Here is a 12,144-nt window from a genome sequence, read left to right as displayed (position 1 = left end):
AAGAACGCCAAAGGTGTTGCAGCCGACAACCAAGCGAACCATCAGGGCCAGGGCCCCCAACAGGGTGCGGCTAATAATTCTGGCGCTGCAGTACCACTACCAATATTGGCCTTGATGCCACCATTTATGCAGCGCGGTGTACCCCTACCAGCCGGAAGTGGCAGCGGTGGTGGCAATGGTACATCTTCCAGCTCAGGTGGTTCAAATATGGGACGTTCCCAGACACCACCCAACTATCAAAATGGTATAACTAAAGATTCGTCTTCATCGTCGTTGAATACACGAACACAAACACGCGGAAACATACAAGACTATCGCTCGAACTCATCAAATTCTTCGTCGGCAGTCAGCAGTTTCCGACAGGCCACGTCTATACCCAAACGTCCTCCTTTACTTAATACTCCTCCACTACCCAATAGCAATGGTGGTGGTGGTGGCGTTAGCGGTGTTAACCGTAAAGATAAGGATTATATTATTGAACCGGAAGTTGCTCAGATGCAACGACCAATTATAAGAGAAGAAGATTTGGAACGCCTAAATGCTATAGCTAACGATGACAGTTGGACAAAACAGGATGACATTGATTATACCAAGAAATTGACATTCTCAGATGATGAATCACCCGAAGATACGCCAACGCAGGAACGTGAGAGACCAGTATTTAATAAGACCAACAGTGGAAATCTCAATGATCAACGCAAAAACTCCAATGCCAGCGGGACATCCTCCATCACGGGTGGTGGAGCTGGTGCGGGTAATTGGCAAAGAAAGGAACGTGACAGTTTGGAAAGGGAAAAATCTATCAGCGGTGGGGATCATGTAGATGATACACGTCACCAAAATGGCCATCGACCAGCTGGTGGTACTGGTAGCATAACCCTAGATGCCAGTGTCTATGAAAGAGTTAAACAACGCAAGGAGGAGGAAGAACGTAGAGAAATGGAAAGGAAATTGGCAGCTGCAAGAAAGAAACAAGAATTAGAAATGAAAATGAATAGTAAAAAGGCGGCCGGAGATGGTGGTTATGGCTATGAACAGCAGCAGTCGCAACAACAAACGCAGCAGCAGCAACAACAACAATCGCAACAAGGACAAATGAGTTCATCAACCAGCGGAGAAGAGAGCCAGCAATCGCGCAGAAGTGGAGGTGGTTATGAACGTTCGGGCAACTCGGATAGAGGAAGTACTGGTAGTCGTAGTGGGGGCTACGATTCACGGGACATGAGAGGATCTGGAGATTTTGTTAGAGGAAGTGGCAATACCAGTGGTGGTGCCGGAGGTGGCTTAACAAATGCCGCCAACAATAACAATGCAGTAGGAGCTAAGACACAACAAGGCTCTAAAATAGTATTTTCAGCTCATTTTCAGTCGAATCTACCACCACGGTTTCGTCAACAACAGCAAATGCAAACGACAGCTTCCTCTGCAGCTGGTGTAGGAGGAAGTAATGGCTCCGGCGTAAGTGGCAATAACCAATCGCAAACCGGTAGATCTATTTCTAATACAAATAGTATGGGTATGGAAAAGTCTTCATCTTCGACTACAAACAATTACGATAATTCCTCTCGTTACATACAAAAAGGTTCAGGAACTCAACGTATGGGCGGTGGAGTTAATAGTGGAGGACGTGGCGGTGAATACCGTGATAACTATACCCGCAGTGGGGGTTATCGTTCACGCAATGACAGTGAAAGAGATGATGATCGTTATCATGGTGGTGGGCGCGGTGGCAACCGTGGTGGAGATGATTATGGTCGTGGTATGGGTCCCAATCAATTGTCTCGCAGTATTTCCGATACTTCCCAGCGTAAGACTAGTGTCTCATCAAATGATGATTCCGTAAAACATGGTTTTACCGGAGACTCTAGCAACTATGGCAGTGGTTTGGTATCCTCCTGGGCTGAAGAAACCGATGCAGAACTAAAGAGACAACGTGATGAAAGCTTTTCATCTTCGCACAGTCATGAATCGATACCCATTAAGATATTGCAAAGGCCTCATACCCAAAAGAGTGTTTCGGAAGAGGAAACTTCACCGCCACAACAAAAGCAGCAACAGCAGCAACAACAGCAGCATCATATGCAACAGCAACATCATAAACAACATCGTATGAGTGAGAGCAGTGATCATCAATCTTCTAACACTTTCGCCCCCACACAGATATTAAGACGTTCTGAATCGAATGATCAAAATAAATTGAATGCTACTGCATCTACAACAACCAGTCCCACGGAACAACAACAGCCACAACAAGCGGCTAAACAGTCGGAAGAAAGTAAAGAGCAAACACATAAAACTGAAAATGATTTGCAAGCTAAGCGTACGGAAACTGAGACAAATACGCGCAAAGAACTTTCACCTAATGTGGGAGATTCGGATAACGCCAAGTCGCAGCAACATGAACAGGAACAACGAGCTCCTTTGCCACAAAGAGAAAAACGTCCCAGTCCTAGAAGCGGCGGAGGACGAGATTCTGCTGGTGGTGGACGTGGTAATGACAGAGATCGTATTTCTCACTCTCGTAGTTTTGGAGCCAGTGGAGGTTCCTATCGTGGCGGCAGAGGAGATGGCGGCGGTTGGAATCAACGAGGTGGTAATTCGAGAGGTGGACGTTATCAAAACTCGGGCAATAACCAAGATATGCATTATTCAGATCATGATAATGAGGATAATGATGATGATCACCATTACTCAAGCGGCAGACGCTCGGAGCGCAGTCCCAAAGTACCACGTAAAGATGGTGGTGGTGGAAGAGGCCAGGGAGGTCGAAGCAATGCCGGTTCTTCAGACGAAAGAGGTTTTGCTCCTCGTGGTGAACCCTCACGCAGAGGTCGTGGTGGAGGCGGTAATGTAGGTGACAGAGGCATGAATTCTTCCTCCTCGTTTAGAACACGCTATGTACAGAGTTATGATGATCATAACAAAGACTTGAAACGCACCTCAGAGTCATCGGAGAACAATAATACCGAAGTAGACAAAACCAAGCAAAATCAAATGGCCTTAAGTGCAGGTCTCACTAAAGTCAAAGACAAAGATGGTGGAGAACGTTCTCAAACCCAAACAGTAGCGGGAGGCAAACAACAGTCGCCACCACAACAGCAGCAGCAATTGAAAAAATCCAATGAACCTGAAAAGAAAAACTCGACCACTACACCACCCAAACAGTTTGCAGGAAGTGGCCAACAGCAACGTAAGGAAAGTATTTCAAGTACGAAAACCGATGATGAACGCAGCAACAACTCAAACAACAGCAGCAATACTAACAACCAAGAACGGGACAAGAAATCTGCTTCTAAGGAAAAAGACTTACCCACAACGGCGGCTCCGACTTCAAGAAGCTCCTCCAATATTACCGGTTCAACAAATAGTGCTTCACTGGCGGCTGGAACACAAGCTAAAAAACAAGATTTACCAATGACAACACTGCCAAATGCTGTTACTCAAGGTACAACCATAACAGTAAAACCTACTCAGCAACAGCAGGTAATGCAACAACAACAGCAACCACAAACCATAACCAAACCGCCACCAGGTCTAGGAGGCACAATTATCAAACCAGCCGTCTCAACGTCTGGCATTTCCTCTTCAATGCAGCAAAAAGCGGCGCAAGATTTACAGAAAAGTAAAGCGGATACAAATGCCGCTGCGCAAAAACTCGAAAATGAAAAATCCAAAATGTCAACGGTCAGTTCCATTAGTGTAGACAATAAGTCCAGTACAGGAGGTCTACTTATTGATGGCACACCCGTCAATACCATAATATTCGAAAATACCAATTACAAACAACAAGCACAAGCAGCGCAAATGAAACGTTCCTCGGAATCCTTAGTGGCTTCTTCGGTGGTTGTTTCTAATGTTTCGGGTGTTAATGTTTCGGTAACCGGTGTAGATACTCTAACCAATGCTCTATCACAAATGACATTTGGCGGTAACTCGAAACAAGCAGCCGACAGTATTGTGCAACAGTCTACAGTAGTTGGTGGTAGCGGTGTATCAGCTAATGATTATGATAAGGAAATGAAGCTTGGCTTTTCATTTGGTGATGCCACCGAATCCTACACTTCAGCCACCAAAGGTATGACACAACAACAGAATGACAATGAAACAAAACAAACGAATCAAAATCATCAGCAGCAGCAACAACAACAGCAGCAACAGGCACAAGCTGCTATGCAACAGCAACAGCAGCAACAACAACAACAGACTCCCCAACATCAGCAGCAACAATCTCAACAGGCTCAAAACATTATATCGGCAGCAGATTTAAATATGAAAATTGCCAGTGTCAAGAAAGTATGGGAAAATGTGCAACCGACTTTGTCCAACGAGGCGGCATCTACGGTATTGCAACAACAACAGCAACTACATCATCAACAGCAGCAGCATCAACAACAACAGCAGCAGCATCAACAGCAACAACAAATGGAAGCTGTAGATACTAGCGGTCATATGACTGCCGCTTCTTTTGTAGCCGCTGTGGCCGCCTCCCAACAACAGCAGCAACAACATTTGCCTCACTATGCTGTAACTGCGGTACACATGCAACATCATTCTTTATCTTCACCCGGCACTGTGCCCTCGGCATTTGGTGGTCATGCTTCAGCATTCGATGCTGCTCAATTGGAGCAACAGTTTAGTCAGACTGCCGCCGGCATTGTGGTGGGAGCCAATGATGATAACTCCGTAGTAGGTTATCCCAGTCCACAACAACAACAAAATGTGCAACAGCAACAACAACAGGGTCTCAAACATCCCTCGGATGTTGTGAAACAACAACAGCAGCAGCAGCAACAACAAGTATCAGCTGCCGCTAAACAAATGCAACAGCATCATGCCTCCTCGATGGGTATGTCACCACCACCCAATCTCCAGCAACAACAGCAGCATCAACAACAACAACAACAGCAGCAGCAACAACAACAACAACAATCGGCTGCCCAACAACAAATACATGCACCTTTCTATCAGGCTTCACCACAATTCACGGGTATGCCCACCATACCCAGTCCACCGGCAGCTGTTGTTTACAATTCATCACAAATGCCACCTCCACCCTCGCAGGGAGGACTCTACGCACCATTCCATTCTCTTGATCATTCAAGTCGTTCACAGTTTTCGGCAGCTGCGGCCCACAGTTTTCCCGGACACTTCGGTGCGGCCGCCGCAGCGGGAGGACCCTTTAATGCTTATCCCATACAAACACCACCGAATATGGCTACTGCACCCACCCCCGAAATGTACTCTAACCTCACTTCACAATTCCGCATGGGTGGAGGACCCTCACCGTTTGGCAATCCCAATTCGCAGCAACTAAACAATCCCAATGCCGCAGCCGTGGCCATTATCTCTTCGAATTCCAATTCTTTAATGTCCACAGTGGGTTCTGTCAAACCGCCTCCCTCCTCCCAACAATTAGGCACCATTGGCTCTAAGGGAGCTGGTGGCGGTGGACCCTTTGCCGCCGCTCAACAATATATGAACTTGTATGCTGCTGGTCCACCACCACAGCATCCTCAAGGAGGTCCTCCTGGACCTCCACCGGGAGCCCATCAATTGCAATCGAATAGCTACTATTCAAATTCTGCTGGCGGACCTAGTGGACCTACCGCTTTCTATGGTGGTCCACCACCACAAGGCGCTGGAGCTGGTGCTCAAAATTATGGTCTGGCGGCTGCAGCCGCAGCTGCTAGCCTTTATGGAGGACATGCTGGTCATCAAGGTGGTCCGCCAGGTTCGAATGGACCACCTGGTCCTCCACAAGGTCCCCCAGGTCCACAATCTCAACATACAATGGGCAACTTTAATACACAATTTATGAACTCACAACTGTTAACGGCGGCGGCTATAAATCAATTTCGTGGCGGACCAACGCCACAGCAACAGGCAGCGGCTGCCGCGTACATGAAGTCGAGTCAGCAACAAACGCATCTACAAGATTCGGTAAGTGTTTTTAAAGAAGTGTTATAATTAGTATGAAATTTTATGTTTGTTTTTGTAAATTAATTTTAGATGGGCCGTCAATTGAAAAGCCCTTTGGGCGCTGATGTCAGTTTAAATTTGGTTAAACAAGCTCAATCACAACCAAGTCCACCACATCATAAAAATTATGGAAGTGTAAGTAGTAGAATAGTGATTATGTATAATTCATAATGAGGGAATAAACCTTACTACTTACTAACTGACTGACTCACTTAGTATCTGAGTAACTTGTTAATGAACTATCTATCGAACGAAATAACTATATATCAAGTTAATTAACTATATGTCTAGCTAATTAACTATATATCTGGCTAATTAACTATTATCTATCTAATCTATCTATCTATCTATCTATCTATCTATCTATCTATCTATCTATCTATCTATCTATCTATCTATCTATCTATCTATCTATCTATCTATCTATCTATCTATCTATCTATCTATCTATCTATCTATCTATCTATCTATCTATCTATCTATCTATCTATCTATCTATCTATCTATCTATCCATCTATCTATCTATCTATCTATCTATCTATCTATCTATCTATCTATCTATCTATCTATCTATCTATCCATCTACCTATCTATCTATCTATCTATCTATCTATCTATCTATCTATCTATCTATCTATCTATCTATCTATCTATCTATCTATCTATCTATCTATCTATCTATCTATCTATCTATCTATCTATCTATCTATATATCTATCTATCTATCTATCTATCTATCTATCTATCTATCTATCTATCTATCTATCTATCTATCTATCTATCTATCTATCTATCTATCTATCTGCTTACTTACTTACTTACTTACTTATCCCATCTTTTTATCTCTCTTTACAGTGGGATCAAGTAATGCAACAACAGGCTGCTGCTCAGCAACAACAGCAACAGCAATCTCAGCAGGCCGTGCAACAAAGAATGGCTGGTGGCCCTGGTGGTAATAATCAAAATATGAATCCTAATAATCGTGGGGGAGGTGGTGCTGGTGGTCCACCAGGATCTCAAGGATCCCAGGGACGTTATCCTACGCCCATACAAAGGCCCACTAACTATCCACAACATCCACAGGGACCACAAGTTCAGCAACAGCAACAAGTACAACAGCAACAACAACAGCAGCAGCAACAACAAGCTCAAAGAGGTCAACAACCTCAAAACCTTCGCCAAGGAGGCGGAGGTGGTGGCAATGGTAATGGCGGACCGCAAGGTGGTGGCCCTGGTGGTCCCCAAGGCGGTGGCCAAGTAGGTGCTCCTGGTAATGGAGGAGGCCCTGGTGGTCCCGGTGGTAATAATCAAGGTGGCGGCAATAATAATCCACAATCGGCTAATCAACAGCAACAACAACTGAATAAACCCTATTATGCGAACAATGCGGCCAGTGCTGGTCCAAATCGAGGTAATTAAAAATTACTTAGATTTACTGAAGAACAACATCCACACACATACAAACAAACACAACCACCCATCTCCCTTCCTCACCACAAACATTAAACAATCATCTTTAACTTTATTATCATCAACATCGTTATATATGCATCATAACTTTCCCTCACACACACTTTCCTTTTTATCCTCATCACACACACATACATTTTTCGTGCATTTTGAATTTTAATTTGTTCATAAAAACATGTTTAAAATAATACAAACAAACAAAACTTTAATTAATTTACTTAATAATGCAATAATTGCACATTATTTTTATTATATACATTTTTTTTTTTAATTTATATTTAAATATTGAAAGAAATCTTACTCTTTATATTAGAAAGAATAAAAAAAAGAACAAAACAACAAACTTATTTGCTAAAGAAATATATACTATTTAATAATAATTAACAAAAAGAAAATTTAAAATTTGAATAAATTTATATTTATATGCGTAAAAGCAAAGAAAACTACAAAAAAAAAAAAACTTTCTCTTTTGATTGGTTATTTTATACTTTTGCATAAAGTTTAAAAAAGTGAATTTTTATGGAATTTTAAAAGATCATGAAAGTATTTTGGACGGACAGTGAAATGTCTTTGGCGTTTGCGGGTAATATAATACTTTTGACAATTGGCGTCTTCTTTCAAAAAAATAAATAAAAAAAAAAAAATGCAATTTAAGTACAAAGTGCAAAAAAGGCAAAATTTTTATCAAAAAAAAACTCTATATTTTTTGGAGAAAATAATAAAAGTTAATATTGTTTTTGCTGCAAATTTGAAGTCCTAAAAATTTGTTCATTTGTGGAGCAACAGTTTGCAACATTTTTTAATAAAATACAATTTAAGTGCAAAAATGCAACATTTTTATCAAGAGAAAAAAGAAACACATTTTATATGCAAACAGTCTTGTTTACTAATTTGGTTGAAAGTGTAAAAAATACAAAATAATTCAGTCTATAGACTATTCTGTAGTCTAGTCTATAGACTATTCTATAGTCCAGTTTTTAGACTATTCTATAGTCGAGACTATAGATAATTCTGTTGTCCAGTCTATAGACTATTCTATATTCTAGTCCATAGACTATGCTATAGTCCAGTCTATAGATAATTCTATTGTCCAGTCTATAGACTATTCTAAAGTTCAGTCTATAGACAATTCTATTGTCCAATCTATTACCAATTCTATAGTCCAGTCTATATACTATTCTATAGTGCAGTCTATAGACTATTATATAGTCCAGTCTATGGACAATTCTATGATCCAGGCTATAGACTATTCTAAAGTTCAGTCTATAGACAATTCTATTGTCCAGTTTTTAGACTATTCTGTTGTCCAGTCGATATACTATTCTAGAGTCCAGTCTATAGACTATTCTATTGCCCATTCTATAGACTATTTTATAGTCCAGTCTATAGACTATTCTATATTTAAGTCTATAGATATTCTATAATCTAGTCTATAGACTATTCTATCATCCAGTCTATAGACTGTTATATAATCCAAGTTGAAGACTATTCTAATGTTTAGTCTATAGACAATTCTATTATCCAGTCTATAGATTATTCTATAGTCCAATCTATAGTCTATTGTATTGTCCAGTCTATAGACTATTCTATTGTTCTTTCTGTCGACTATTCTATAGTACAGTTTATGGACTATTCTATAGTCCAGTCTATAGAGTAGTTAATTCTATAGACTATTCTATAGTCCAGTCTATAGAGTAGTCAATTCTATAGACTATTCTATAGTCCAGTCTATAGACATTTGTATAGTCCTATCTATGGACTATAGAATAGTCTATAAACTGGGCTATAGAATAGTCTAAATATATTCCAATCTATAGACTATTCTATAGTCCAGTCTATAGATTATTCTATCGTCCAGTCTATGGTCTATGTTATAGTCCAGTCTATATACTATTCTTTAGTTCAGTCTATAGACTATTCTATAGTCTAGTCTATAGACTATTCTTTAGTTCAGTCTATAGACTATTTTTTAGTCCAGTTTATAGACTATTCTATAGTCCAATCTATAGACTATTCTATAATCCAGTCTATAGACTATTCTATAGTCCAGTCTATAGACTATTCTATAGTCCAGTTTATAGACTATTCTATAGTCCAATCTATAGACTATTCTATAGTCCAGTCTAGACTATTCTATCGCCCAGTCTATAGATTATTCTATAGCCCAATCTATGGACTATGTAATAGTCCAGTCTATAGACTATTCTGTAGTTCAGTCTATAGATTATTCTATAGTCTAGTCTATAGACTATTCTTTAGTCCAGTCTATAGACTATTTTTAGTCCAGTTTATAGACTATTCTACAGTCCAATCTATAGACTATTCTATAATCCAGTCTATAGACTATTCTATAGTCCAGTCTATAGACTATTCTATAGTCCAGTCTATAGATTATTTCAGTCTATAGACTATTCTATAGTCTAGTCTATAAACTATTCTTTAGTCCAGTCTATAGACTATTTTTTAGTCCAGTTTATAGACTATTCTATAGTCCAATCTATAGACTATTCTATAGTTCAGTCTAAAGACTATTCTATAGTCCAGTCTATAGACTATTCTATAGTCCAGTCTATAGATTATTTTATATATAGTCCAATCTATGGACTATACTATAGTCCATTCTATAGACTATTCTTTAGTCCAGTCTATAGACTATTCTATAGTCCAGTTTTTAGACTATTATATAGTCCAGACTATATATAATTCTATTGTCCAGTCTATAGACTATTCTTTAGTTCAGTCTGTAGACTATTCTTTAGTCCCGCATTAAAACTATTCTATAGCCCAGTCTATATACTATTCTATAGTCCAGTGTAAAGACTATTTTAAATCCAGTCTATAAACTATTCTATAGCCCTTTCTATAGATTATTCTATAGTCGAGTCTATAGACTATTCGATAGTCTAGTATATTAGCTATTCTGTAGTATATTCTATAGTCCACTCTATAAACTATGCTATCGTCCAGTCTATAGATTATTCTATAGTCCAATCTATGGACTATGCTATAGTCCAGTCTATAGACTATTCTTTAGTTCAGTCTATAGACTATTCTATAGTCTAGTCTATGGACTATTTTTTAGTCCAGTTAATAGACTATTCTATAGTCCAATCTATAGACTATTCTATTGTCCAGAATATAGATAATTCTGTTGTCCAGTCTATAGACTATTCTATAGTCCAGTCTTTAGACTATTCTATAGTCCAGTCTATAGATAATTCTATTGTCCAGTCTATAGACTATTCTCAAGTTCAGTCTATAGACAATTCTATTGTCCATTCTATTACCAATTCTATAGTCTAGTCTATATACTATTCTATAGTGCAGTCTATGGACTATTCTATAGTCCAGTCTATGGACAATTCTATGATCCAGGCTATAGACTATTCTAAAGTTCAGTCCATAGACAATTCTATTGTCCAGTCTTTAGACTATTCTGTTGTCCAGTCGATATACTATTCTATAGCCCAGTCTATAGACTGTTCTATTGTCCATTCTATAGACTATTCTATAGTCCAGTCTATAGACTATTCTATTGTCCATTCTATAGACTATTCTATAGTCCAGTCTATAGACTATTCTATTGTCCATTCTATAGATATTCTATAGTCCAGTCTATAGACTATTATATAATCCAGGCTAAAGACTATTCTAATGTTTAGTCTATAGGCAATTCTATTGTCCAGTGTATAGATTATTCTATAATCCAATCTATAGACTATTGTTTTGCCCAGTCTATAGACTAGTCTATTGTTCTTTCTATAGACTATTCTATAGTCCAGTTAATAGACTATTCTATAGTCCAGTCTATAGACATTTCTATAGTCCAGTCTATAGACATTTCTATAGTCCTGTCTATAGACTATTTTGTAGTCCAGTCTATAGACTATTCTATAGTCGAGTCTATTGACTATTCTATTTATAGTACACACAATTCTATAATATTGTAGATTGTATCCCACTGTCCCATAGTTCAGACTATAAATACACGATTTATAGTTTACACTTTAGACTATTCTATGGTCCAGTCTATAGACTACTCTATAGTAGATAAATATTAATAAAATGTTTACTTGTGTGAACCAAAAATAGAGAATATTATAGTATTTTCATTACTAATAGTTTTATATTTCAAATTATTTATATTATTTTTCCTTTACGTTTGCCTCATACAATTTTCACACATTTCAAACTTCATTGCGTTAATAAAATTCACACATTTTTTCGAGTAAATCACTCTTATTTATTTAAAAACCTTAACCTAACAATTGTAATTACAAATTTCTTTTCCTTTTCAGCTAATCACAATTAAATTACAAAAAAAATACTGGCAAATTAATAAAAAATAAAACATTTAAAGAAAAGTAAGTTAATTGCTTTTGGTTTTAGTGAAAAAAATTACAAAAAAAAAATAAATTGCGAATTAATAGAAAATTATTATTACATACAAAACATAAACTTAAATAATTTTTCTATTACATAAATAAAAACAATTTCTTATATATTTAAATATAAATGCAAAAAAACATTTCAAAAAAAGTAATTGAAAAAATCTACATACCCAAATAAAACATATAAAAACAAATTATATAAAATATAAAAAAAGGACTTTCTCCCAGAATTATAAAAATTCACACACACACACACGTTTGTAAACCGGCGAACAGGATAGAAACACTTATTTAAACAAAATA

At 38.3% G+C, this 12,144-nt stretch overlaps 1 protein-coding gene across 2 annotated transcripts in view; it reads left to right on the top strand.

The window, feature by feature from the left end:
- The window catches only part of LOC119609549 (probable serine/threonine-protein kinase DDB_G0282963), a 20,686-nt gene extending 8,911 nt beyond the window's left edge, over positions 1-11,775 (top strand). For both annotated transcript variants that reach the window (XM_037964382.1, XM_037964383.1), the window contains exons 4-7: positions 1-5,940; positions 6,010-6,114; positions 6,836-7,391; positions 11,749-11,775. The exon at positions 1-5,940 is cut by the window's left edge and continues 833 nt beyond it. In XM_037964382.1, the coding sequence (XP_037820310.1) occupies positions 1-5,940; positions 6,010-6,114; positions 6,836-7,391; positions 11,749-11,762 (6,615 nt within the window). In that variant the 3' untranslated portion in view covers positions 11,763-11,775. The remainder of the gene's footprint in view (positions 5,941-6,009; positions 6,115-6,835; positions 7,392-11,748) is intronic.
- The last annotated feature ends 369 nt before the right edge of the window (positions 11,776-12,144 follow it).

This window comes from Lucilia sericata, unplaced genomic scaffold, assembly GCF_015586225.1.
Source record: "Lucilia sericata isolate MDLA Ls3-8-SP2 unplaced genomic scaffold, ASM1558622v1 Contig001004F_arrow, whole genome shotgun sequence".
NCBI classification, from domain to species: Eukaryota; Metazoa; Arthropoda; class Insecta; order Diptera; family Calliphoridae; genus Lucilia; species Lucilia sericata.
This window is presented reverse-complemented; position numbering and strand designations above follow the sequence as displayed.